Source organism: Dermacentor andersoni, chromosome 6 (assembly GCF_023375885.2).
Source record: "Dermacentor andersoni chromosome 6, qqDerAnde1_hic_scaffold, whole genome shotgun sequence".
Taxonomy (NCBI): Eukaryota; Metazoa; Arthropoda; class Arachnida; order Ixodida; family Ixodidae; genus Dermacentor; species Dermacentor andersoni.
In genome coordinates, this window is record NC_092819.1 from 39,777,925 (window position 1) to 39,803,729 (window position 25,805).

General features: G+C 45.8%; 1 protein-coding gene across 2 annotated transcripts in view; it reads right to left on the reverse strand.

Annotated features, from left to right (window-relative positions):
* LOC126522089 (follicle-stimulating hormone receptor-like) overlaps positions 1-25,805 on the reverse strand; it is a 90,810-nt gene that overhangs the window by 42,508 nt on the left and 22,497 nt on the right. For both annotated transcript variants that reach the window (XM_055066182.2, XM_055066183.2), the window contains exons 2-3: positions 18,207-18,309; positions 8,423-8,572 (exon numbers count right to left, since the gene is read on the reverse strand). In XM_055066182.2, coding sequence (XP_054922157.1) covers positions 8,423-8,572; positions 18,207-18,252 — 196 coding nt within the window. In that variant the 5' untranslated portion in view covers positions 18,253-18,309. The remainder of the gene's footprint in view (positions 1-8,422; positions 8,573-18,206; positions 18,310-25,805) is intronic.

Below are 25,805 nucleotides of genomic sequence, written 5' to 3' on the forward strand. Positions count from 1 at the left end.
ATAAATTTTATATATCTCTCTCTCTTTTCTTTTGCAATGAAGCACTAGTACTGGTTAAGACTATTTTAGGCACAGGTTTTAAAACTTTATGAATACTTCGCTGGCCGCCTTAAGCTGGAGCTGTTAGCGAAAAGTACGTTTTAAAATAGAATTCCTTGACACTGCTTTTATTTCGCTATTCAATAAGTGTAAACAAAAGGTTGATATAATTATTAATTAGCTATTTATTTCAATAAGTAATTGTTTAGCTGTTTGTTTGCTTGCTTAATTGATGATGGCATGGCGAATTATATTTAACTGGTCTTACTTTACGACTTAGGCTGGCATAATAAATGTCGTTAACCTCTCTTTCAGGATTTTTTTTTATAACAGCTGACTTTTTTGTAATTAAGAGCAAGCCTTTCAAGGCCGTGACCGTAGACCATGACAGCATCAACCTTCACTTCCTTGCGTTTGCTTTCCCACGTGCAGTATTGTTCAAGACGTGTCCCATTCTCAATAGGTTGTCATTTCATAGTGTACGGTCAGCTCATTGCAGCGTTGCATATTACCTGAAGCGATTGCCAGTGCCCCTGGCTACGAGCGTGAAACGACAGCATCGAGAAGCAAAGAAAAATAAAGAGAGAAGAAGAAGTCGTGTAGCAAATGCGTGGACTACAGGTAGCCATGTGATGAACGGCGCTTAGATCCGTGCTGTCACGCTACAAAGATTCTGTATGCGGTCCCACAATTACGTATGTTTACCGTATCATGCTTACGTTACCAAAGCGATAAGGGTGGTCATTTTAGTGCATTGACTAACACGTGGCTGTCGTGTTCATAGGAACGTTTCTGTGTGTACAGATACTTCACTAGGACGGTCCAACGTCCATTTGTCACGGGAAAATGAGTATTGCCTTGGCAGCAGTAAAATAGTTCGTAATCATCAAACTTTATCGTGCTGGCACAAATATTTTTGCCGTCATTACAAGCTGTCGGGCATTGCCATATGGATTCTATGCGTGTCTCGCGACATACTGGAAACAAAATAAAGAAAAAATACTTTAGGTCCATTTCGCATTACTGGGGTGGTAATGTTACCCCAAATTTGTGGATCTATGGGAGCTAATATACGAAGCATTTTACTTCGAGGTAGACGTGCGGTAGGGTAACGGGTGTGCCGGACGTTGTCACTGGTGGGAATAAGTTTGATGCTACTGTGATAAATGAATGAATTAAATACATCAGCCGTGTCAGGCTGCGTCCAGCTATGATCCACGTGATTATGGCTCTGAGGACAGTGTAGATAATCTCTTTTGATATCGTCTATGTTTCTGTGGAAATAAACTTTTGTTGTTGCCTACCAACCAGTTTTACTTTTATTTGTTTTTTTGTAAGAAAACGAGCCCTTCTCTTTATTTTATGTCATGCAAAGGGCTTTTCTTCTCAGTTAGCTACTAGCCTCATACTTATCAGTGCAGCCTGAACAAAGAAAAAGAATGCTATGAAATGACAGCGAAATAGGAATATTTTCAAACATCTGTATGCAGAATGCTGGCCTGTATGGCACCTAAGTGACTTCAACTTATTCAGACGTGCAGCATATCGCACATCTGGTCTCTGGTGAAATGAAGATGCTGTGCGAAGTCGTAGGAATGGATATTCCAACACATGACAAAATCTAAACGAAATACTCCCGCGCTAGAACAGAAAGCCTTTGTTTCCAAGTATGTGGCGTGCGGGGTTGAGATTAGATCTGTTCTTGGCAGTGATTGTCCAAAGGTTTCGGAGAAAGGTCGCCTAATAAAACACAACGAAACATCGCAACAACTTTTATTTATATGACTAAGGTGACAAGTGAGAGAAAAAAAGTTTCTGTTGAAAGGGATTTGAACTGCCCAAGTTTTGTTTGTCTCGTGGGGCAAAAGTCCTTTTTCTTTCGCGTAAAGAATTGAAACAAGCGCCGTAAAGGAGAAGGGCTTAGACTTAATAAAACATGCAAATGAAAGTAATTACGAGGAAAGGGGCGCCGGTACGATGAATATAAAAAACAAAAGTCAACGTTTCTCATTAGACCGACAGGATAGCCGACGACGGTTTTACTTGAAGGGCTCCTTTAAATTTGCATTTAAACATAGCAAATTTTGCTTATAGACTGTAAGCTCTGAAGCACCCTCTAAGCAGCGTTTTACTGAAGCAATTTTTCAAGTCGGCTCATTATTGGAGGACATGGAAGAAATTAAGTGTCCTTTTATCATGCCGCTTTAAGGAGCGAGCGTCACTGTCAATGGAGACACTCTCTCCTTCTGCTTTTAGTAGAGTTCCCCAACTGGTGTTCATCTTCCTCTATTCTCCCATGCTGGAGCAGAGGGAAGCACCGCTCCCTAAGCCCCGCCCCCTTTCTTGCGGCGTTGCGCCTTCCGCATGTGATGATTAGTCGCGGTGATTGACGAAACACGCACTGCGGTAAAGCGTGTGTTCGTGTTAGCATGGCTATATCTGGCGGCGAGCGAGCAGCCTCGAGAGTGAAGGAACGCGGCGTTTGGTTTGCAAGTTACACGGTTTCTGCGGCGCGCTTGCCAGACACGATTGTCTGTGCCTCATGTACACGCTGCGCTTGTTTGATAAAAATCCCAAACCATGAAGCCAGCATCACTTCCGCCGAAGGTCGCCCCGGCACTGCACAATCTCCGCGATGTGCCCACATTTTCGTCTTACGTGACGGAGGGTTTTTCTCGTTGGGCAACCATAGAAATGCTTACGCATTAAAAAAGAAAGGATTCAGTTGTTTGTACTTGGTTACAGCTGGAACAGCCTAACAAGATTTAGGAGAACTGAGGGAAGAGGAACTAGAAGCTCGGTCACTTCGAAAACTTTTGCTTAGCTGCACGGCCATGCCACGGCATGAACGGGCTACATCGACGGCATTTCGTTTTCATCAAACTTTCGAAGCACTGAGTGAGGCTCTTGTGCAGACAAAGTTACAGAAGCGGTCCAAATTCCACGTCAAGTGAGCGTCGAGAAACTTCTCAGCCTGACGCTTTCGGCGTGTTTATTTTTTTTATTTTTTTAGCACCGTCGCATGGAAGACCACAGCGCACTCGATAAACTAAGTAGTTCAAGAATTATTTTGAAGTGGTGGCCTGAAATAAAGCATTGTCTGGCATGTCCACGAATAGGCAGCGCATATACGACGTGGGCTGCATTTATAAGCGCCTCTTCGTGCGCACTTTATAGGTTACGAGGTGCTTATTAGTTCTACATTTCGGCAGCTGCGGCTTGCGTCGCATTGTAAGACGCGACCCTTTAGGCGTTCCTTGCGAAACTATGCCCCCTCGTCGCAGACGAGGTACACTCAGTAGAAACCAAGCAACGGCACGCAACCGATTTCTTCACATCTTCCATCATTAGCGCAAGCAACCCACCCACTTTTGCCAGATTTCATGGAGCGCATAGACGAGGAGGAGGTGAATAACTGCTATATGACACGTTATTCAATATCTGTGGTGGCGCAAACGCGTGCCCCTTTTTCACTCGACTGTAGGCGAGTGTTCAAGAGCAATGTCTTCGGCTCGTCAAGACCTACTGCGCAGTGTCTCAAGACGTCGCGCTCACTAATGAGCTGCCACGCTCTTATCATTTACGAAGTTCACCGACCCTAAAGTTCGGTTGGCGTCTATAAGTTTCGTGTTCGAGAGTTTTCATATCGAGAAGGCGGAAAGTAGAAAGTACGCCAAATTCACCTTCGTTAACCGTGGCCAGAACGAAAGGAACGATAAAGTGTTCTTGCGCTCGCTGTGATTAAAATGTGTTCATTAAGACCGCTATGGTAGCTCGTGGTGGTGGGAAATTTAGTCTCTGACGGCTGGTATGCAGTCACGGCGTCTGAGAAAATGCCTGTACTGAAGAAAAAAAACACCTATCGGCTACAATGGCCTCCCGTTAGGAGGTCCTGACAGTAGCTCCTCAGGATTAAATAAAGTTCGTTGTCTGTCTGTCTGTCTGTCTGTCTGTCTGTCTGTCTGTCTGTCTGTCTGTCTGTCTGTCTGTCTGTCTGTCTGTCTGTCTGTCTGTCTGTCTGTCTGTCTGTCTGTCTGTCTGTCTGTCTGTCTGTCTGTCTGTCTGTCTGTCTGTCTGTCTGTCTGTCTGTCTGTCTGTCTGTCTGTCTGTCTGTCTGTCTGTCTGTCTGTCTGTCTGTCTGTCTGTCTGTCTGTCTGTCTGTCTGTCTGTCTGTCTGTCTGTCTGTCTGTCTGTCTGTCTGTCTGTCTGTCTGTCTGTCTGTCTGTCTGTCTGTCTGTCTGTCTGTCTGTCTGTCTGTCTGTCTGTCTGTCTGTCTGTCTGTCTGTCTGTCTGTCTGTCTGTCTGTCTGTCTGTCTGTCTGTCTGTCTGTCTGTCTGTCTGTCTGTCTGTCTGTCTGTCTGTCTGTCTGTCTGTCTGTCTGTCTGTCTGTCTGTCTGTCTGTCTGTCTGTCTGTCTGTCTGTCTGTCTGTCTGTCTGTCTGTCTGTCTGTCTGTCTGTCTGTCTGTCTGTCTGTCTGTCTGTCTGTCTGTCTGTCTGTCTGTCTGTCTGTCTGTCTGTCTGTCTGTCTGTCTGTCTGTCTGTCTGTCTGTCTGTCTGTCTGTCTGTCTGTCTGTCTGTCTGTCTGTCTGTCTGTCTGTCTGTCTGTCTGTCTGTCTGTCTGTCTGTCTGTCTGTCTGTCTGTCTGTCTGTCTGTCTGTCTGTCTGTCTGTCTGTCTGTCTGTCTGTCTGTCTGTCTGTCTGTCTGTCTGTCTGTCTGTCTGTCTGTCTGTCTGTCTGTCTGTCTGTCTGTCTGTCTGTCTGTCTGTCTGTCTGTCTGTCTGTCTGTCTGTCTGTCTGTCTGTCTGTCTGTCTGTCTGTCTGTCTGTCTGTCTGTCTGTCTGTCTGTCTGTCTGTCTGTCTGTCTGTCTGTCTGTCTGTCTGTCTGTCTGTCTGTCTGTCTGTCTGTCTGTCTGTCTGTCTGTCTGTCTGTCTGTCTGTCTGTCTGTCTGTCTGTCTGTCTGTCTGTCTGTCTGTCTGTCTGTCTGTCTGTCTGTCTGTCTGTCTGTCTGTCTGTCTGTCTGTCTGTCTGTCTGTCTGTCTGTCTGTCTGTCTGTCTGTCTGTCTGTCTGTCTGTCTGTCTGTCTGTCTGTCTGTCTGTCTGTCTGTCTGTCTGTCTGTCTGTCTGTCTGTCTGTCTGTCTGTCTGTCTGTCTGTCTGTCTGTCTGTCTGTCTGTCTGTCTGTCTGTCTGTCTGTCTGTCTGTCTGTCTGTCTGTCTGTCTGTCTGTCTGTCTGTCTGTCTGTCTGTCTGTCTGTCTGTCTGTCTGTCTGTCTGTCTGTCTGTCTGTCTGTCTGTCTGTCTGTCTGTCTGTCTGTCTGTCTGTCTGTCTGTCTGTCTGTCTGTCTGTCTGTCTGTCTGTCTGTCTGTCTGTCTGTCTGTCTGTCTGTCTGTCTGTCTGTCTGTCTGTCTGTCTGTCTGTCTGTCTGTCTGTCTGTCTGTCTGTCTGTCTGTCTGTCTGTCTGTCTGTCTGTCTGTCTGTCTGTCTGTCTGTCTGTCTGTCTGTCTGTCTGTCTGTCTGTCTGTCTGTCTGTCTGTCTGTCTGTCTGTCTGTCTGTCTGTCTGTCTGTCTGTCTGTCTGTCTGTCTGTCTGTCTGTCGAATCATGTCGCGCTTCGCGTGGAAAAGCAGGCTTCATAATTGGCCACGTTCCTACTGCTTAACACAGCGCGTATGGGGAACGCAGATCGCTCGCGGTTCCGTTAATAAAGATTATACGGGTCAGTGCCCTTTGTGCCGCTCGCACTCAGGCTCCCCACCTGTCAGCTCAAATTGAACAACCGCAGTGGCGTCAGCGGAGGGACAGGTCGAAGGCGTGTGATATGTCCTCGGTCGTGTATAAAATGGATGGTGCGTTCGCTACGCCAAGTGCGAGTAAATGTTGCAGGAAGCTGCTAAGACCTACCGTACGGACATTATAACATTGCGATAGGTGCGTCTGTTGCGGAGTTATAGACGTATACTTTCAGCTAGCTCAAAGTATTTTTCTATTTTCCAATTTTCCTCAGCTGTTCTGTAACATTTCGAAGTGAATATTAAAAAAGGATCTACCCCAGAGAGCCCCTGTAATGTCACTTATTCAGTTCACTTGGATAAAACTAATTCATTACAAATTGCGCCACCCAATGAGATCTACTACAACTAGAGTTAGTGCTTTCTGGTTACTTGCACTGAAACAATGAAAAAAAGGAAGCGTTCAGAAAAGGTTGTCCTGTTGAGTGAGAAACCGTTACTTTGCCTATCAAATGCAGTTTTTTTAGTTTTATGTTTATTCGGACGAGGAGAAACTCAGCTAAAGCTTAATTTAACGATTCGCAAGATAGTAAGCGCCACCTTCTGTTTTCCAACCTCGAGCTCTCGTTCACAGGGTGAATTTATCCCTCTAGATGCGCACGCCCTCCCTCGTCCAGGGAAAAAGTACAGGCGAGAACGCTTCTAAAACGTTACTGTGACAATAGCACGCCTCCGTACTTACCCCCCACCCCAGACTTTATATATATATATATATATATCCTCCTGAGACCCGGGATGTATTTAGGTGCACAGATTTTCCCCAAACTTTCAGAATAAGTCAGCAGGGTTATGAAGGTGAAAAGTGTTAAATGTTTTTTCAATAGCCCTGATAGTTTCAGCATAGCGCGATGTCCAATATATTGGACACTGGGATACTACCCGGTCTTTTTTCACCCAGCGCGCACGTAATGACGTACCGCAGATATTGCGCTCAAAGTCGCGTGCAAAAATATTTTAATAACTCGAAAGAGAAAGTAGTGAATGAAGTACATAAAAAAGAGCATTCCTCTGCTCAACAAAAATGTTTCTCTTCTGTTCACTTCCTGTGGGTAATTTCAAAACACCTTTTTTTCCTTGGTGATGCAGAAGAGCCGACATTTGGTGCAAAAGAACTTTGTTTTCATGTCGCAGCCCTGTAGTCTGCAACGGGCAGCGTTTGCAGTGTCTGCCTGCATTGAGCAGTCGGTAGTGCTCTTTTCTTGGGGTACTCGAGGAGGCAGTCGAGCCTGCTTTGATGGCGGATGCCACTCGGCTTCGTTCTCACTCTCCGTTTCATCATGCTTCCCTTGAGCCACGAGAGTCTCAGTAACAGATTGGCGGAACTGAGAACAGAGTATTTCTTTCCGCTATTTCTTTAGGGAGCGTATGTCCCGCGTGTACTGCACCCAGGAGTTGCTGAGGGCAATGTCGAAGAGGTGAAAGATGGCTCTGATTGTCCACTTGTTAACGCGCGCTTTATCGTGTAGTAACTTATCATTCGGTCTGCCTTGTCGACACCACCCATCTTGACATTGTACATGTGCACAATATTTGATTGAGGGATATCGTTATCTTTTTTTTTTCTCTTACGAGACCGCCTGCCACAGCTGCCTTGCGGGTCCTAGCGGTAGACTGAAAAAAGAAAATTTATCGGCTTAATTCATCAAACACGCGAGGCCGGTCCCCCAAAGAAAAAAAGAGACGCGATTTCATGGAAAAGCCGCTAAATACCAACAGTACTCGCCTGCTGTTCATAACAAGGCCATCGCAAAAACGCGGTCAAAATAACCGGGTTGAGTCCTAGCGTCCAACGTAATGGACACGCGAAATCAAAGGAAGCGTAAAAGAAAGTAAGCGCGCAAACAGTTTAACTTTCGTATTCTGCGCGTACGCTGTTGTATTAACTTTATAATAAAATCAAAGATGTGCCCTGAAAGCGGGTAGAAATACGAGAAATAGTGCTTACTTCTCCGGCAGCTGCAGTAAAACGCCGCGCTGCTGAATGCCGCCATTGTGGAACTGTTTCGGTGGGAATTTGAACGATGTATTTTCATAAATGCTGCATAGATGGCGCAAGCAGGCGTCCAATTAGTTGGACAGCGCGGTTTTAGGAGGATGAAAGCCTTGTCACAGGAGTACTGTCTCACTTCTGAATGTCCAATATATTGGACAAATCCCCATAGCGGGGTCTCAGGAGGATATATATATATATATATATATATATATATATATATATATATATATATATATATATATATATATATAGACGGGCTGGGAGAAATGCAAGGAAGTTAACCGGAGAAGATTATGGTTTTCTACTCTGCACTGGGGATAGGATAAGCGGAAATGAGAGACGGAACGAATAGTGGAAAGAAAGAATAAGATGTGGATAATAAAGTGTATGGTGCCGTTCAATAGGCTCTCGCAGAGTAGAGGCTTGTGTAAGGGTTCGGCGCAGGCAACGGTGAAGCTGTTCAATGGGAACAATGCTTCGCTCTGCTGACTAGTGTGTGGTCAAGATTACTTGTTCAGAAGATATGTTTGTTTCTCGCGCATGCGCAGCAACATTTTTTTGAATATGGACAATTGTTGGGCGCGTTGTACGAGTGCACTTACCGCAGCTGAGCTCGTCAGAGCTGTCGGGACAGTCAGCCCTGCCGTCGCAAATGAACTGCCGTCGCACGCAGTCCTTGCCTGTCTTGCAGGGAAAGTGACCCTCGGGACACACAGCTTCACTCGCACCGGCTGACGCCCACCACCCAAGCCCTGCGTACCATAAGCAAAAAGAGACGGGGAGAAAGAGAGATTGCACATTTTGACAGTAAAGTTAACTAGACAGTCTGGCTAATGGCCTGGCATTCTACTCCAGGTGCTTGGTATACACAGTGACCCCAATAAACGCGCGAACAGCTCAACATATATTGCAGTTTTACCTGTAGGTGAAGCACTGATACCAAGAGCATGGTTTAGCGTTGTGCCGAAGGCGCCTCGGAATGCTGGTGTGATCATATTGGCACGTCCGCCACGGCCAAGCTAAATCCGTAAAGACCTCACCGCCAGCGGCGTTGCAAGCGTGGCATATCGAGGGTGCTCGAAATGAGATCGAAAGGAAACGTTCATCAGCGCCCGAAGAAAAGACGACACACAGGTTTACTCTGACGTTCACTGTCGGTTCCATCTCATAGCAGTGCATGTGCACCAAGAACACAGCTGGTCAGCACGAGCATTAATGTGTGTGCGCACAGCCCACAGTACGCTCTAGGTGCGGTTTGAAGTGCGAAGCCAGTAAATGTGCACTATGGGATGCCACAAAAGCTCGGGAGACTGTGTGTACTGAACTTGTACTGAAGCCGTCATATCTGATCGCTGAAATGCATTTGGTTCATCTTTTGAATGATATCGGACACCCGTGATTAAAGGTTTGCAGAACAAGCGTTCCTAGAAAACGATAAAACGATAAACTAAAACGATAACTAAACTAACAAAAAGCAACATGCACACGCAGAGAGAGAGAGAGAGAGAGTGAGAGAGAGAGCTGTTTTATTGAATTGGCAAAAGGGGGATATGGGGATTAGGAGCTTGATGGGTGGTGCCCCAAGTGCAGGGTTCCACTGGCTTCTGCCGCTAGCCGAACGCGATAAAGAGCTTTCTGCACCTTCGGGTCTGAGCTGGCGAGTTGTGCCTCCCATTGCTCCAGTGTGTTGGTTAGATTATACCTAACTAAGCAGGCATTTAAATTCAGTGGTTTATTTTGGCATCCCCATGAGATGTGGTACAAAGACGGTGGCGAGTCGCTACACCACGGACAGGCACGCCCATACATCGTTGTGAAAATTTTGCTCAATTTTATTAAATTTGAGTAGACCCCCGTTTGAATACTGCGGAGATCTATTGCGTCTTCCCCTTGCAAAGATGTGTGTGTGTGTGTGGGGGGGGGGGGGGGTAGGGCGCTGTATCCTTGCCGCATGCCGCGCTGGTGGGCAAGAATATCGCGTGGTGCCATGTATACGTGCCGGATCGTTATCCTCGTTTTCGCGACGGCTTTCCTGTGAAGTGGCGGGTTGTGAATAGGAAGGCGATGGTTGCTCCGCTCGGTTCGTGAGCTCTCGAGCTAGAGCGTCAGCCCTCTCATTCCCCTCCAGGCCTGCGTGTCCCGGGCACCAGACCAGTCTGTATGTATTCTTGAGTTCCTTTCCCAGGAGGTGGCTAACCTTGAAAAGGAGAAGGCCTTTCATAAAGAAGCGGCACGCCTCCTGAGAGTCTGAGATGATGGTACTGTACGATGGGCCCGTCCGTTCCCGGTCTTTGATTGCCAAGGCGATGGCGAAGCATTCTGCCTTGGCAATAGAGGACGTGATCAGGGAGGCGCTTGAGATTAGGCTAGTCTTGTCATTGCCTATGACAGTGACTACCGCACGCTTCCATTTGTACTGAGAGGCGTCTATATAAACGGTATTTCCATCGTTTCTGACTAGTTTGCCTAGCCATTTCACACTATCTTCTCTCCTTTTTTTTTGTTTCTGTCTTTGTGCATATTTCTCGGCACAGGATCAACTGAGGTCCTGCTTCGGACGGGACTGGGAATATCCGCCAGTCCCTCGTCCAAGTTTTGGGGTTGTGGTGGAATACCCGCCCTCACCAGGGATCTCTCTGCCTGATCTCGTCTGGTTAAGTCGGCTTCTTGAGCTCGGCGTATGTGTTGTATACACCAAGGCCAAGGAGCTTGTCTATCGGTGTGCCTACCGGTAAGCGCAAGGCCACCTTGTAGGTGCCTCTGGTAATAGTATCAACCAGCTCCTCCTCACTCTTGTTAAGTGTGTGAAAAGGGAGGCTGTATGCTAGTTTGCTGATAACGAGCGCCTGTACTAATCGGACAGTGTCGCTTTCTTTCATGCCTTATTTGTGGAAGGTGATTTTTGAATCATCCTTGCCACTTGTTTTGTTACCGACTTTAATAAATTGATGGCGTGGCTGGCCCTGTCGTTGCTTTGAACCCAGAATCCCAAGATCCGAGCAACAGTGACCTCTTTGATTTGCTAATTTATTATTTCAATTTCTGTGTTCCTATTACTTTTATATCGTTTCCCGTGGATGCGTATTGTCTCCGATTTTTCGGGAGCACAGCTGAGACCGCTGACCCTGGCAAAGTTTTCGACTGCAGTGGCCGCCTCTTGGAGGGTCTGCTCCTTCTTTGCTAGGGACCCGCGTGTGGCCCAAACGGCGATGTCGTCCACGTAAATAGTATAACCCAGCAGCGGGACACCGTCTAGGGTCCGCGCAAGTCTACACATGGCAATGGAAGGTTTATGGTTCTTATAGGGTTGAACAGAGCGCCATCTACTACGCAGAGAAAATCATCAGCTGTTCAGAGAGGGCTACAATCCCTACATAATCCCGACCTCATTTTGCTGTAGATGCCGCGATTGATAAGCGCTTTTAATTTGTTTGATAGCTCTTACCTATAACGCATTTCGTTACCATGACTGTGGCACCCCGATAAACGCTCTATGCAAGAACATCCTGAGATTTGTTTGCACTTCGAATTCGAACACTCACTCACTCCCTCTCTCTCTCTCTTTCTGTCTCACTCAGCATATCATAAACACAAACGGTTAACTTCTAAATCAATGCATTAACTATGTTATTATACAGGTATGCACGCACAGCCATTACACGCGAATAAAGGAACGTCTTCTCAGTCTACACATGTTTTACAGTGTGCACTGAACCACTCCGAAGGCACACAAAAATTATTTCGCTGTTTTGCAAACAAGAATACATCCATGTTTTAATAACCTAGCTTTGTCATTAATGCCCTAACACCGTCGTAACGGTGGACGATGCAATCTCGGAAGAGCGAAATTTTAAGGAGTATTATCATATATTAGTCGAACTGTGGTGTCGGAACTACACACTGCATCTAACCAGAAGCATACAGCGTCAGATTAGCTACTTCGAGCTGGTATTGGTTTAGCAAGGGCTAAATGTACAAAACCTTTCTGGACATGCAAGACCTGTTAGCGATCAGGCTACTGACAACAGGGGCTGGCACGACGGAAAAGACACAGGTCATTCGCGGACAACTGTACGACATTGAAAGCTCCGACAATAAAGATCCAAGTGAACTACGCCTTTCGCGAACTCGAAGTGATCTAGCGTCACAGTGTGTAGCAGGCGCTATCTTATGCGGAAGAGGCAATATGCGGGCAACGCACGTGAACGCGGCCTTCCGGGTGTAGATTTGTCTACAACGTGTCCACACTAATATCCCCAAGTTAACTAAGCAAGACGGAATAGAAAGCTGCTGTGAGACTTTTGTCGGCGAGACATGTCGTATCATCAATTTTCGCCGCGCTGAAATCACGAAACTGGCTAAAACTCGGGCTGAAGCCTCAATCGGAAGGATTTAAGTTCCGCTGTGTGCGAAATGTTCTAGAAAGTAGACGGACATGAAACGTTCTTGCTTTCCTGAAAAAATGGCTCACGTTCTGAAATAGTTTATTTCGCGACGCCGTCGCTTATATGCACGCTTGCGGGAGCGTTCTTAGACGCACTCCTCGATAAATCATGTACTGAGCAACGTCTTCTATTTACTCCCCGGACCCTTAAAGTTGCTGTAGACATTCAGTGGACAACAGTGCAAGATCGTGCTAGCACGACGTTACCGTCTTGTGGTCAGATTTATCAGCCTTGCCGGGTACAAAGTGATGAAACCTATTTGCTTCAACGAAATGTACAATTTCTCGCCATGGGGCACGTCGCGAGATATTGCGTCATCAAAGAAGGTCCTGAGCCGGAAATAGAACGTGAAAAAAAAAGACAGACAACTTGATGCCAGTCGTCATAATGAACAGATTCCATCTTTGCGGAAGAGGCAATATGCGGGCAACGCATGCGAACGCGCACTTCCGGATATAGATTTGTTTACAACGTGTCCACGCCAATCTCTCTAAGCTAAGTAAGCAAGGAAGAATAGAAAGCTACTGTAAGGCTTCGGTTGACGAGACATCGTCTCATCAATTTCCGCTCCCCGTAAGACCTTCCAAAGAAGTGTTCGGGTGGTACTTCCTGCCATGCGGCCTGTGTTTTTACATAGAAACTAGCTAGTTGGGATCTTTCACGGCGGGTAGTTACGGCAAAGAAAAAGAAACAAAAAGAAACCTTTCAGCTATTGAAGCTAAAAGTGCATACATTATTTCGTATGACGCCTACAACATACATCACTCATTCCAATAAACAAGCACAAAGCAAGCATCCCAACCACATCATTGATGATAAGGCGCTCCTGATAACAGTGTGAAGCACCTAGCACTCACCGCATATGTTTGCCGGTAAAGATTTCTGTTGCGCAAGCTGCCGTGGCGACCGCAGCCTGTGACAAGGGAAGTGACGTCACTAGCCTTTCGTATAGAGGGTGTACCAGCTAACTTTAGCCAGAGTTTCAAAATATGCCAATGCTACGTAGCTGGACAGAACCAAGGTAATGTTGTTTGCCGCCGCTTGGACATACTCAGATTATTATTTTTTTCATTCTACTTAACTATATAATTAGTCATAATTAATTAATCAACTTCTTAAGCTTTAAGATTAGATTAAAAATGTCAATGAGACGAATGTAGAGCAACATGAAAAACTCCTGATACAGTTTTCTGCTCCTCAATACGTGCTACATAAAAGTGTTTTTCCGAGCGTGAAAGAAATGCAAGTATTGCTCCGTGAATTGAAACTGTTCTGGCAGATTTGAACAGCGTTACATTATGAAACTTAAAAATAGCTCCTATGCCGATCTCATTATTCCAGCAGCCTTCTGAGAAGCGTCCTCATTTCCATTGTGCTACACGGGGATTTCCAAATGCTCATCTTTTTTTTTTTTTTTTTGCTCGTGACTGTGTCTTCTGAGAAAAAGATCAGCTCGCCATACAATGTGACCACTCTCGTTTCGATGCTTGACGGTTTGTCACTGCGTATCACACTATAGAAAAAAGAAAGTAACAAGCCAGTGAGACTATAAGCCAAGGATAAAAGGATTTCGATGAAATCGGAAAGGATTTGCTGAGAGTAATTTGTGTGCAAATAACTCCAGATCTGGCTTTTCGCCGAATGTTCAACCAGCAGGCTCAAGCTGCCCTCGCTGCACCCTCCTCGCCTTTTCTTATTTCGCGGAGCCGTAGGTTCTGCGTATGACTCGGGATTCATGGACCTCTTGTAGGCAAAGAAATATTCTCCATCGGCCAGCCCCTATGTATTTATCTCTTGGAGGCCATGATCCCCCGGTTCTCATTGTTACTAACATCCTCCCTTTTCGAAAAGCTTACTAAGACTTTCCTCTTTGGGGGGAAATGCCCTCCTTAAAAGAGGCTGGAAGAATTGGTGTGCCCAAACAAAAGCAATATATATATATATATATATATATATATATATATATATATATATATATATTATATTTGTCCAGGTGGCTTGTAATCTTGGCTCCGATATATATCTACAAGATCAATATGGTGGACTTGGAACCAAAGGCAGCAAAGAACGCAATAAACGGCTTCTTCCCACATAGTCTTGTTCTTGCTTTCGTACCATAGCATTTAATTTGAATTTTGCTCGTATAAGCGTCGCTTCGCGAACTACTATATACGCAATACCATTATAGCTCCGGCTTCTTTATGTGCTAACCAACCAAATATATGAAAGAACGGATGCGAGCGCGGAATCTACTATCTCTTCGTTGTTCAATGGCACGAAGATAACTGCGAAAGGCACGCCAGGAAGCTCGAAGAACAGATTAAAACGCAGAAGGAAAGACGAAGCCCCATATCCAATGTCTGAGAATGCACGTATGGGGGAAGAGATTTCCGGAATTGACGGGAATGTTTCGTGGGCTCTCGAGTTCAGGCAAGTAAGGGCCTCACGGCCACTTCTGTCAGCCTGAAGGAAGGTTATGTGAGCAGGACTGGAAGGAGGAGAACAGGTCTTCTTCATAAGTATAGTGGATACGGGAGACTGTGGCAGGGAGCGTTCCTGTCAAACAATATTTTTTTTTATGCACGCTATGTAGGAGCAATACTGCAGACAACATGGTGTTTGCGAGGACGTCGCGGCCCACGTTGACAATCGCAAAAGACCACCTGCCAACAGTGACGGGCCTAATTCCTGATAATCTGAGAAGACTGCAGCTGTTTAGCCTTGCTTGCTATATCGTTCATGGCTTTAAGCATGATGAAAGAGAAGGTCGCGGGCCAGCCTCTGGGGCGTATTATTTTCTTGATCGCGCTTGCGTCTTCCTCGCAACATTGCTGAGGTACAAAGCTTATAAGTACAGCCTTGACGACTGGGCTATCTTGAATAAACGCTATAGGGATTAGAGAACAAATGATTTAGCGCATTGGACTCATAGTGTCCGCAGTACTAGGGACAGCGAGCAACCCTGTGAAGCGGACTCAAAGGGCTGTATTGGCGTCTTTTCTATGTAGACAAGGTTCTTGGTCCCTTGTCGGGCACTGTCAAAGACACGCTGTCACAGCCCTTCATGACCTTCTAATAGACAGTGCAAGGCGTTGGTTCGGGCTAATTTGTAATCCATATTTAATACTGTTTAAGCGCAGAATTTACAAAAATCAGAAAGGGACTCGAACGGGTCAGGCGCTCCACTCATTACACATACGTACATTATATATATATATATATACGGAGCGCAGACGGAACGATGCCTAAACGAGAGGTTAAGGGAGCATGACTGGAACGTGGCAAAGGGAGGAGAGGGACACATGACATTACCCTGCCGAGACTGCCTGTGCAAGCCACACCTTGACAACGTTGCAGTCTTGTTTAGAGACAAAGATCGGTGCACGCGCGAGATTGTGGAAGGTGCATTAATGAGCATTGATTTTACGAGTGCCTCAGGTCGCCGCCTCTTTTGTGATCTGCCAAAGAAATACATTTTCTCCAGCCGCACGTAATTTCCATGGGCCTTTTCCACCGAAAGAGCAAACGCAATTGTTTTCATAATGCGCTTGCTTATTCACGCATGCACGCCGTGGAAGTGGTGTCCATCTAGTCTTCAAGATTCTCGCTGCCACCGCTGCTCATGCTCTGTTCAGCCGTTCACTCTTGGATGCTGTCATCCTGCGTGCTATCCATGATGTTAGAAATTCCTGTGACTTTAAAACTGTTCACAGCAGTGCCCGAAGATACACTGCAAGCCATGGCCTCATGCAGAGTGAATTGCTTAGTGACGTAGGCATGTTAGACGGTTCGATGATTAGTTACGTTCTCTTTTGTCTTTCCTGTTTCTTTTCGTCTGGGTTTCTGTATGTATTCATGACATCTTGCTTTAAACCCTAGTTGGAAGATAGCGGCTGTGTCGTTGGTGTCCCTTCGTGGTTTTTCGTAAATGCTGGTTTTAAACATTATCGGGCACCCTGTGCAGTCTCATCGAAAGACGATCAATCGTGAAATGTACTCGTTACCTGACTTTGTGCGCACTCTTGAGAACTTGCGCCAACCTTCTTTTTCTTGCTTTCTTTTGTGCTATGTACTGCTATCAGCGTGTTAATGTAGTATTTGTACACCCCAGAGGTCGGCCTGCTACCTTCTCTTGCAACATGCTTGAAGCCATGAACGATATAGCAAGCAAGGCTAAACAGCTCCAGTCTTCTCAGATTATAAGGAATTACGTCGGTCACGTGTTCTTTTTCCTTCGCCGTGCGCTAACTTCCTTGTGTGTGGGGCGGGGGGGGGGGGCGGGGGGGGGGGGGGGGTGAGGACCGCACGGTCAGTGACTGCTCTGGTAACGCGCGCTGTGACTGTACGTCCGCGCATTCCGATACAGTGCGCTGTGACTGTGCATACTCTATAATAGGCCGTGCCTGAGTTAATTCATGTTCTATTGTTTCGATATATTTATTTTTTTGCCTTTGATCATTTCTTTTTTTTCCCCCTTCTTTGTGCAGCATTTGGCATATTTTGCTATAATGTGAGTTTATATATAATTGGTGAGTGGTATAGCTGGCCATTCTGTGGCCTACTTTCTTTGAGCTCATTCATTTACCAAAAACCAGCAGCAACAACACCAAAAAGAACAACAAATGGAGACGGAAATTTCACAGCCATTAGCTATAAACAATAATGTACAATATTTTCCAGTAGACCCTCCATTTCGATAGAAGTAAAAAAATAATTAGATAATCTCAGCTATGGAAAACAGACATTGCATTTTGAAAATCATATGACAGGTACATGTACCTTTGTTCGTGCGACTGTATGCTAGGCGTAAAAGTTCGTTTATAAAAAATGTTCCGAATCAAAAGTAACACTTTCTATACTATAGTCGGATCATGGGTATCAGAGCTGCTAATAAAAGCGCACACGAAGTTAAGCGGTTTCGTAATTATTAGCCGGTACACGAATCCTTCACAAAACACGCGGAAAGGTAGCCAAATAAGCGTTTGCGCTTTTCAAACAACTACCGTATGCAGTCTAATAAACTCCATACCCCAAACTTGCCAGCGAAAATTATTAAACAGAAGGGCTGGTCTGTTATTCACTCTGCATGAGGCCATAGCTTGCAGTGTATCTTCGGGCATTGCTGTGAACAGCTTTAAAGTCACGGGAATTTCTAACATCATGAATGGCACGCAGGATGACAGCATTCAAGAGTGAACTGCTGAACAGAGCATGAGCAGTGGCGGCAGCGAGAACCTCGAAGACTAGATGGACACCACTCCCACGGCGTGCATGCGTGAATAAGCAAGCGAATTAGGAAAACAATTGCGTTTGCTCTATCGGTTCAAAAGGCCCATGGAAATTACGCGCGGCTGGAGAAATTTCACCGAAATGGCCCGCTGCCATTTAAAGGGCTACGCCTCGTGACAATCGTGAAAAAAAGGGTATATATTAAAGAAACGTGTCGCTTTACAGTGCACGGGGTATTTAACCACCAAGATTAGAACTCATTTTAACCTGACATCTTCTTGCCGTGTTCATTTTTTATGTGCGGTCCAAGCTGTAGGCAGGCATAGTTCAGGAAAAGTATAAACGAACTAGCTAAGTTCCACACCAGCTCCCTAATGCAGCTGCAACGTACAGCCTTTGTCACAAGTATGCAGATATCTCCGCCCCTACATCATATATTTCATTGGGCCATATGACACAGTTTCCATGGCGCTTTTGGCACTCCAGACTTCAGGATGGTTTATGGGAGAATGCTTTCCATTCCCTAAGGCGCTGGATCTTACGACATACCAAAGTAACTCCCTTAAACAGCTTGTTGTCTGCCTGGTGGTCGTACAGTTAACGCATACTGTATAGTGTTTACAAAGAGTAGTGCACATGCTTCCTTAAGGTTTTACACGATATACTTAGAAGCATGGTTTCAGTGAAACCTTGACATTCCGTGTCAACTTACGTTCACGAAAAGCCACGAACAGCAGGAGCACTTGCAAGTGATGCATTCAACGGTCGCTGCGTCTTCGATGTTAGAGTCCTTGAGGCTGCCTCTTAGACTTGATCTGGAGCAAAAGAAAAAATAAAGAGGAAAATGTAAAGACAGTTGTTTCTAGTGCCATCAAACAAGAGCATACGTGGCATCATTGCTGAGTACATCATCATAGCACCAGAAACTCTTATACGTCAGAGAGTATTACCTGTTAAATTAAAAAGTCGCAGCTCCGCCCGGAAGCGAAGGATCGAGTGTGATAGCAAATTAAGAATAGCATTTATATCGGCCGTACAAACTTACCAACATTCGCTTGCTAACTGAATTACCAACCATGGTGTCAGCATGCACAGGCAAACATGACCAAATCACGCTCTATGACCACGGATACTGGCTGTCAAAAAAGCTGTCGTCAGCACGCGCGGCAGCAGCAGCGAGCGAAGTCACCTTCGTACCGTCTATCGCTTCAACGCAAACTGCGGCGAGAGCGGAGCACGCATAAAGGTATGAACAGTCCGCAGATCGCTTCCAAGGTACGGCGTGCGCCACCGCGCGCCGCCGCGCAATCTTCGCAGTTGCTCACGACAGTACACGCCGCTCGCCCCTCCCTCCCGCGCTGCCTCACCAATGGTCTCCACTACGCGCGCGAGTTCGAGCCGCGATCGTCAGTCCCCCTCGCGCCCGGTCGCGAAATACGGAGTTACTGCCGAGGCCCAACGCCTTTGCCAACGCCGCCACCCTCCCCCCTCCTACCCCCCCCCCCACTCCCTTTCCCGCGACCGAAGGCGACGCACTCGCTCTCCGCTTTCCCTCCCTCACGTGCGCCAGATTGAGCTGGGATCGTCCGCTCCTTTCGCGGGCCTTCGCTCACACATGCAGCACACAGCGTGCGGCGACGGTGTTACCGCCCTTGGGATTTATACTGAACGTCACAGCGACGGCGACAGCAAAAATGCGCCGGGGGTGTCCATGTAATCGCTATCGCAATAATAATAATAATTCACGCAGTTAGACGAAGGACTAGCGCCGCCTTTGCGAACCGCGCAATCAAGGCGCTCCTAACCTTTCTGAGAGACACGAAAGAATCTTTCTTTCGTGTCTCAGAAAGGTTAGGTTTTGTAAATCTGACAGCAGCTGCGTGTACCAATAGTTGTAGTTAGTAATTCTATCCACGGTCATGTTTATTCCTGAGCGCTCAAGGACTAATACGAGCAGGACTTGTAAGAAAATACAACGCTCAATTCTACTAATTCACTCCCACATGCATCAATTTAAGCATTGCTAGGGCTGCAAATTTTTCACAGAAGCGAGAATAACTTTCGGGTCCCATTCTCTGATGATCAAAAGTTTTCTCTGAGTACTTGTCTTCGTCGATTGCATAACAGAATGTTCACAAAGTAGGGAATACTGGAACACTGAACTCAAGCGTCAACCCAACCAACACTCCTAATTTCGTTTCGTGTCATTTCCAATAATTAAGTGGAACATTTTTCAAATACGTTCCACTCAGTTGATGAAACTTATGAAACGATGATGATAATTATATATGGTAACTGTTTCAAGAAGCTTGACCTTAGGAAGAGCCGACGATCGCGGACATCTGTTTAAGGTAGGTACCACCTAATGAGCGGAACATCTTGCAGATATGTTAAACTTATGTAGTCGCACCTGTGTGCAACAAGATTAATAGTGAAGGGAAAGCTTTACTACGAGTTCTAACGCACTTTTTAAAGATGACTGAGCGCTGCAAATTTCTTCGAGTCTACAGTGAATGCTGTCATGGTGTGCGCGCGGATTGCACCTTGTAACTTTCCATTTTCTTTCGTGATTGTTTCCCCTCTCCCAGAATAAGGTAGCAAACCAGGATCATCTGGTTAACTTTCCTTCATTCTCTTCCTTTAAACAGAAGTGCACCTTTAAAATTCTCTTTTTTAAAAAGCTGTTCATATGTCTGCGTGACACGGGCCTCATTTAAGACAGCAAACTTACCAAAAATTTTTTTCCGGGTAATATTCATGGTAATTCATAAATGTATTGTCTGGCCGAAGAAAAAAGAACATGCAATGGTGTAGAACACCGCCATGCTTATCATATTTTCTGCTGGTGCCCAATAAAACACTATTCGACATTATAACTGCATGGGGTTCTTAATGTAGAAAATCTATTTTTACAGCTCTCATTTGGTTGGAAACAAAGCGTACAATATCCTCATTTTTTTTTTACCTCCCGAAAACTCATGACGAAGAGGAATCGCTTAGGCATTCCTTTCTTTTATTTGGAGGGAGGGGGTGACAAATATAAAAACAGATTTATACACTTCTTTCTCTATGGGAGTATAAGAACAACCCAAATGTTCGAGATGACTTATATTCGGAAGAAAAAAAGAAGCAGTTAAGCTTGATTCTACAGGAATGCAGTGTCGCTCAGTTTCAACTTCCGCTTTTAGTTTTTATCACGGCCTTTCGCCATTCGTGTTCCTCACTCGCACTGAGTAGTTTCCAACCGACTGCTGTCCGGTTAGCCTTAAACGAGTACAATTAAATTCCGGGTGCAATTAGGCCTATAGAGGCATACGCTTTCGGAATGCTTTGAACTTGTTCAATGTCCGCGGAGACTCGCTTTCCGTAGCTAATGAACGCGACAGCAGCTCTCGCAGTCAGCACGAACACGAAATAATAGAATGAGAAGAATGTAGTCGCATTTCGTCGAACGATGAGCGCTGTAGAGAAGGTGCACGGCGAGGCGTCGGGGCTAATGAGAGTCCTGACTCCGAAAAAACCACGTATACATTCACTAGATTCAGTCTGAACGATCCGGCTCTATTTTCCGGGAAACGACAAAATCATCGTGGCATTGTAGCCTGTTTCATTGCGATTCGGAACCGCTGTCGTCACCGGGAGACAGGTGAATTCGAGGCTCTCTTTCGTATGCGTAATAGTGCCGCACTGGCGCCCTTGTAGAACTCAACAAAACGTGGCCTTCTAGCGAATCATGAGCAACTATGCTCAGGCGATTTCTTCATTCGTTCATGCCTTCTTCGCACGAGGCGGGGCCGCAATTACTTCCTCATTGACTCAACCGGAAGCGCAATCTACGGTGACAGACGGCGCGATGTTTGCGCCAGCGAAGCAGGGCCATTAGTCCGCGGAACTCCCTCTCCGTTTTCCTGTCTAGCTTCTGAGTCCCTTGCTCACCCTCGTCACTGTTTTTGTTTTTTTTCACCGCGTGTTAACTCAGGTGTGCGCAAGTCATTGCGGCCGTTACGGTGCCCGCGGCCGGCCTGACATTTTTCTGAGCGTCTGCTAGCTTTTCGTTCGTAAGTTATGTTTCATATTCGCCCTTCGCACTCGCTAATGTAATATCCTGCATCATGATCGGCTCACACCTGCCTTTACGAAAAATTCTACGGCAAAAACAATTTTGAATTGTGGGCCCCGCTAGTCAGCTAAAAAAAAAAGAAAAGTTCAGTTGTTCGCATTTTGCACGTTTTCAAGAAGTCAGTAATGTAGCTAACACTTCAGGTGCAGTTTTACATGCTTTCCCAGGTTGCCACTATCACTGACTAGACGGACTTTTGTTCCGCACAATTTCCAAAAATAAGTGGAACATATTTGTAAAAGTTTTCTACCGATTAAGTGGAACACGCTATGTGAAACGGAGGTCCTTCCTTCGGCTTTTATTTAGGTAGCGCTTTTTTCCCCCAGTTCCTGTATAACACTCCTCATTTCGTTCCCTATGCTTCTCCAAGTGTAACATCTTCAACAAGTAGAACAAACAATTTGGAACATATTAGAGCGCAGCTCTTAGACGCCCGTTCTTGCGCCGAGTGCAGGCGCCTGCGTAACCGAGTGAACGAGCACAACGTAGAAGGATGAAAGATGAAAGCCGCGAACGGCGGAGACCAATGGGAGCAGCCCCTTAAGCTACGTGCACACGGGAAGCTGGAGTCATGCGGGCCCACTCGATGTGTACTTGTATCTGGTCTCAGCCGGACCGCTCGTTTCGTGCTATCGTCTGCTCGCGTCAGCTCTCACTCGCGCTTATTTGGTTCGCTTGGTTTGGTCTCCTTCGCACTTGTTTCAATTGTCATGGTTTGAGATAGACTTTTTTACAATGATGAGTTTAAAAAGATTAAATTTGGGGGTTTTACGTGCCAAAATCACTTTCTGATTATGAGGCACGCCGTAGTGGAGGACTCCGGAAATTTCAACCAACTGAGGTTCTTCAACGTGCACCTAAATCTAAGTACAGGGGTAATGTCGCATTTCGCCCCCATCAAATGCGGCAGCCATGGCCGGGATTCGATCCCACGACCTCGTGCTCAGCAGCCCAACACCATAGCCACTGAGCAACCACGGCGGGTTACAATGATGCGTCTATTTATTTATTTATTTATTTATTTATTTATTTATTTATTTATTTATTGCACCTACATCGCCTGCACGGCATTATCGTTGGTTGATTAAAATACAGGAGGTCACAATGGAAAAATATTCAGCAACATCAAAAGAATACATCAGTAAATACAACATTTTTTAAGCCCTGAAATTCGCAAAAGCGGAAGACAAACCAACAAATTACTAAACAAAGTAAGTAACAAAGTAACTAAAAAAACAAGAAAACAGTAGCGTATGTACAGAGATAAATAACAGGACATTCAAAGAATATGGCTCTCAATATCACTTTCAATACTAACACGTACTGCCATCACTTCATTAGGGAGCTGATTCCAATAGTTAATCGTCTTAGCAAAAAATTAATACTTAAACACATTGGTGCAGCACTGATAAGCTCTAATTTTGTTAGCGTGGTCTCTCCTAGACGAAACGTAATGCGGCTCCTTAATGAACATTGTTTTGTCGATACGAGTTTTACTTCTGTATATATTGTAAAGGAATTTCAATCTTAGGATTTTCCTGCGTGAAGAGAGAGTTTTCCAACCCAACCCTTCCCGTATTGCCGAATCCTCTGATAGTAAAGTTATAATTTCCTGTTACGAAGCGTGCTGCCTGCTTCTGGAGGCGTTCTATTTTGTCTGTGAGGCTTTTAGTGTACGGATCCCAGGTAACGCATGCATATTCTAGAATAGGCCTGACGTTTCTTAAATACAAGGTTGCCTTCAGTGATGAAGGACGATGCTTAAAATTTCGTCGGAAAAAGTGAAGACGTTAAGATTTCGCGCTAATTGAGTTAACATGGTTAGTCCAGTCAAGTGTTTCAGAAAACGTAACTCCGAGGCATTTAACATTCTCAGTGGTAGTGTGCAATATTATTTACGCAATAGGAACTGGGCAGTTTCTTTATTTTTCTTTGTAGGCTGCGCATGATAGCATTTACCAGTATTCAGAGTCATCTGCCACCGTTTGCATCAGATAGACACTTTTTCAAGGTCGTCCTGTAAGACAGACATATCGGCATGGTATTTTACTGTACTATACGTGACACAGTCGTCGGTATGCAGTCTAATGGTTGATTTAAGGCCTACTACTAAATCATTAATATAAACAAGGAACAAAAGTGGCCCAAGCACAGAGCCTTAGGCACTCCCGATAGCGTCACCCCATTAAGAACAACTTGCTGTTTGCGCAGGTGTAAATAATCCTTATCCAGCCGAGAATATGTTCAGGAATGCCAAGTAATGATAATTTTAAGCAAAGCAGATTCTGCGGGACGACATCAAGTGCTTTCCGCAGATCAAGGAAGAATGCATCGATTTGGTCACCATGGTCCCGGCCGAGTGCAATGTCATGCCTGAATTCGGTTAGTTGTCATACACGAAAAACCAGAGCGGAAGCCATGCTGAGCCGAGGTGAAAAAGTTATTTGCTTGAAAATGCTTCCTCAGATAAGAGTACAGGATATGTTCAAGCGTCTTACAGCAAAAGGAAGTTAAAGATATAAAGATACCGGCCTGTAATTGCCTACGTGTGTGTGTATGATCACCCTCTTTAAATATCGGAGTCACGTTGGCTGTCTTCCAATCTTCGGGCAGCTTTTGAACATCTAGCGACTTGTTGAATAATATTACTAAAAAAGGCGCTATCTGTCTTGAACACTGTTTCAAAACATGATTAGAAATTCCATCGGGTCCGTGAGCTGAATGCAGGTTCAGATTAAACAACAAAGCCTCCACTCCTTCCTTGATCACGGCAATGTTTTCCATTTGCAGTAATCGTGTCAGTGTGACCGGGACGGCCTGATGGAAAGGTTTTTGGAGACTGTGTGCCATATCCGATTCTGTACGACAAGACGGACCCTGAATAAAAGGATGCGGAGGCCCCAGCCAGTACTTCATTCCACTTGGTTTTGAAACACGGCGGCGCCGCAACAGAAGAAAGCACACTAACACGACTATGGTCAGTGGCAACGACGTCGTTATCTTCATAAGAAATGACTCGCGTTAAGAACGATTAAAACGTAGCTGTGGCAGAGTGGCCACACCCACTGGCGACGAGCTGCTGCGGCAGTCACGTGACAGCGTGAAAATCTGGCCTCCGAATGAGCGCAGCGGAGCGATGAAAGACGCGAGGAGGAAAGCGAAGAGGAGGGTGCAGCGCAACCAGGAGGCGGGAAGCAGGGGAAACGTGAGGAGGAAAGCGGAGTGCCATCACAACCAGGCATGCGGCCAGCGCTGCAACAAAGCGCTGGCTTGAGCGCAGGACCCAGTGCGCATGCGCTAAATGCTTCGTCTGCCGCTTCTGCTAAACGAGCTGCCCGAGAAGAGGCTCCGTGCTATCGCCGAGAGCACCCGGTCCTTCAGAACAAATTTTGTGTTATTTGCCATAATATATCGCGGTTTAAAATCGCCTAAACAGGTGCGCTCGAAATTCACATTAGGGAATATCGTAATTATCGGTGAATGTTTTTTTTTGTGTGTTTGTCCCGCTTACTCATTGGAACATATGCCGGCTAAGATAGAGAGTGTAGCGAAGTGCTGTATTTTTCATCTGCTTTAAAAATGAGCCATTGTGCAGTAGAAGAGTGTGTTCGCTATACCTACACAATAGTACCTTAGCAGTCAAACACAACAGACTAAGAAACGTGAACGCTGCACAACGGCGATGCTCGTTGCGCATTTATCAATACTGTAAGAGTTGGCGGCCGTTCTCGCCGCTGTTACCATTTGTAGTCGTAGGGATGAACTTCACTCTTCGTCGGGACTTAGGCGAGCAGGATTTATTTACATATTAACATTTAGAACATGAGGATACATTTACACAGTCTATGCGTGACTCCCAAATGGAGATTGCAAGACGAAACTTACAGCAAACGAGCACACAGCTCACGAGTACATTTCGAGCACAGAGTACGACGACGAGCACACTCTAGCAGCCGACAATAGCTGCTTATAAGCACTCCGCTCGACGTCATAGTTCGACGTCATTGTTGATGACCCGCCCTTTTGGAGGAGGCGGGCTCTCGACTTGGAGGAGGAGGAGGGCTCACACGCACACACACACACATAGATGCAATGGTCCGGAGCCATCAGAGGGGCTTCGTAGAACTCTGAGCTGACTCGGGTAGAGCGTCCGGGTAGCACATTGTCTTGCGTCTTGGTCGGCGCCTGCGA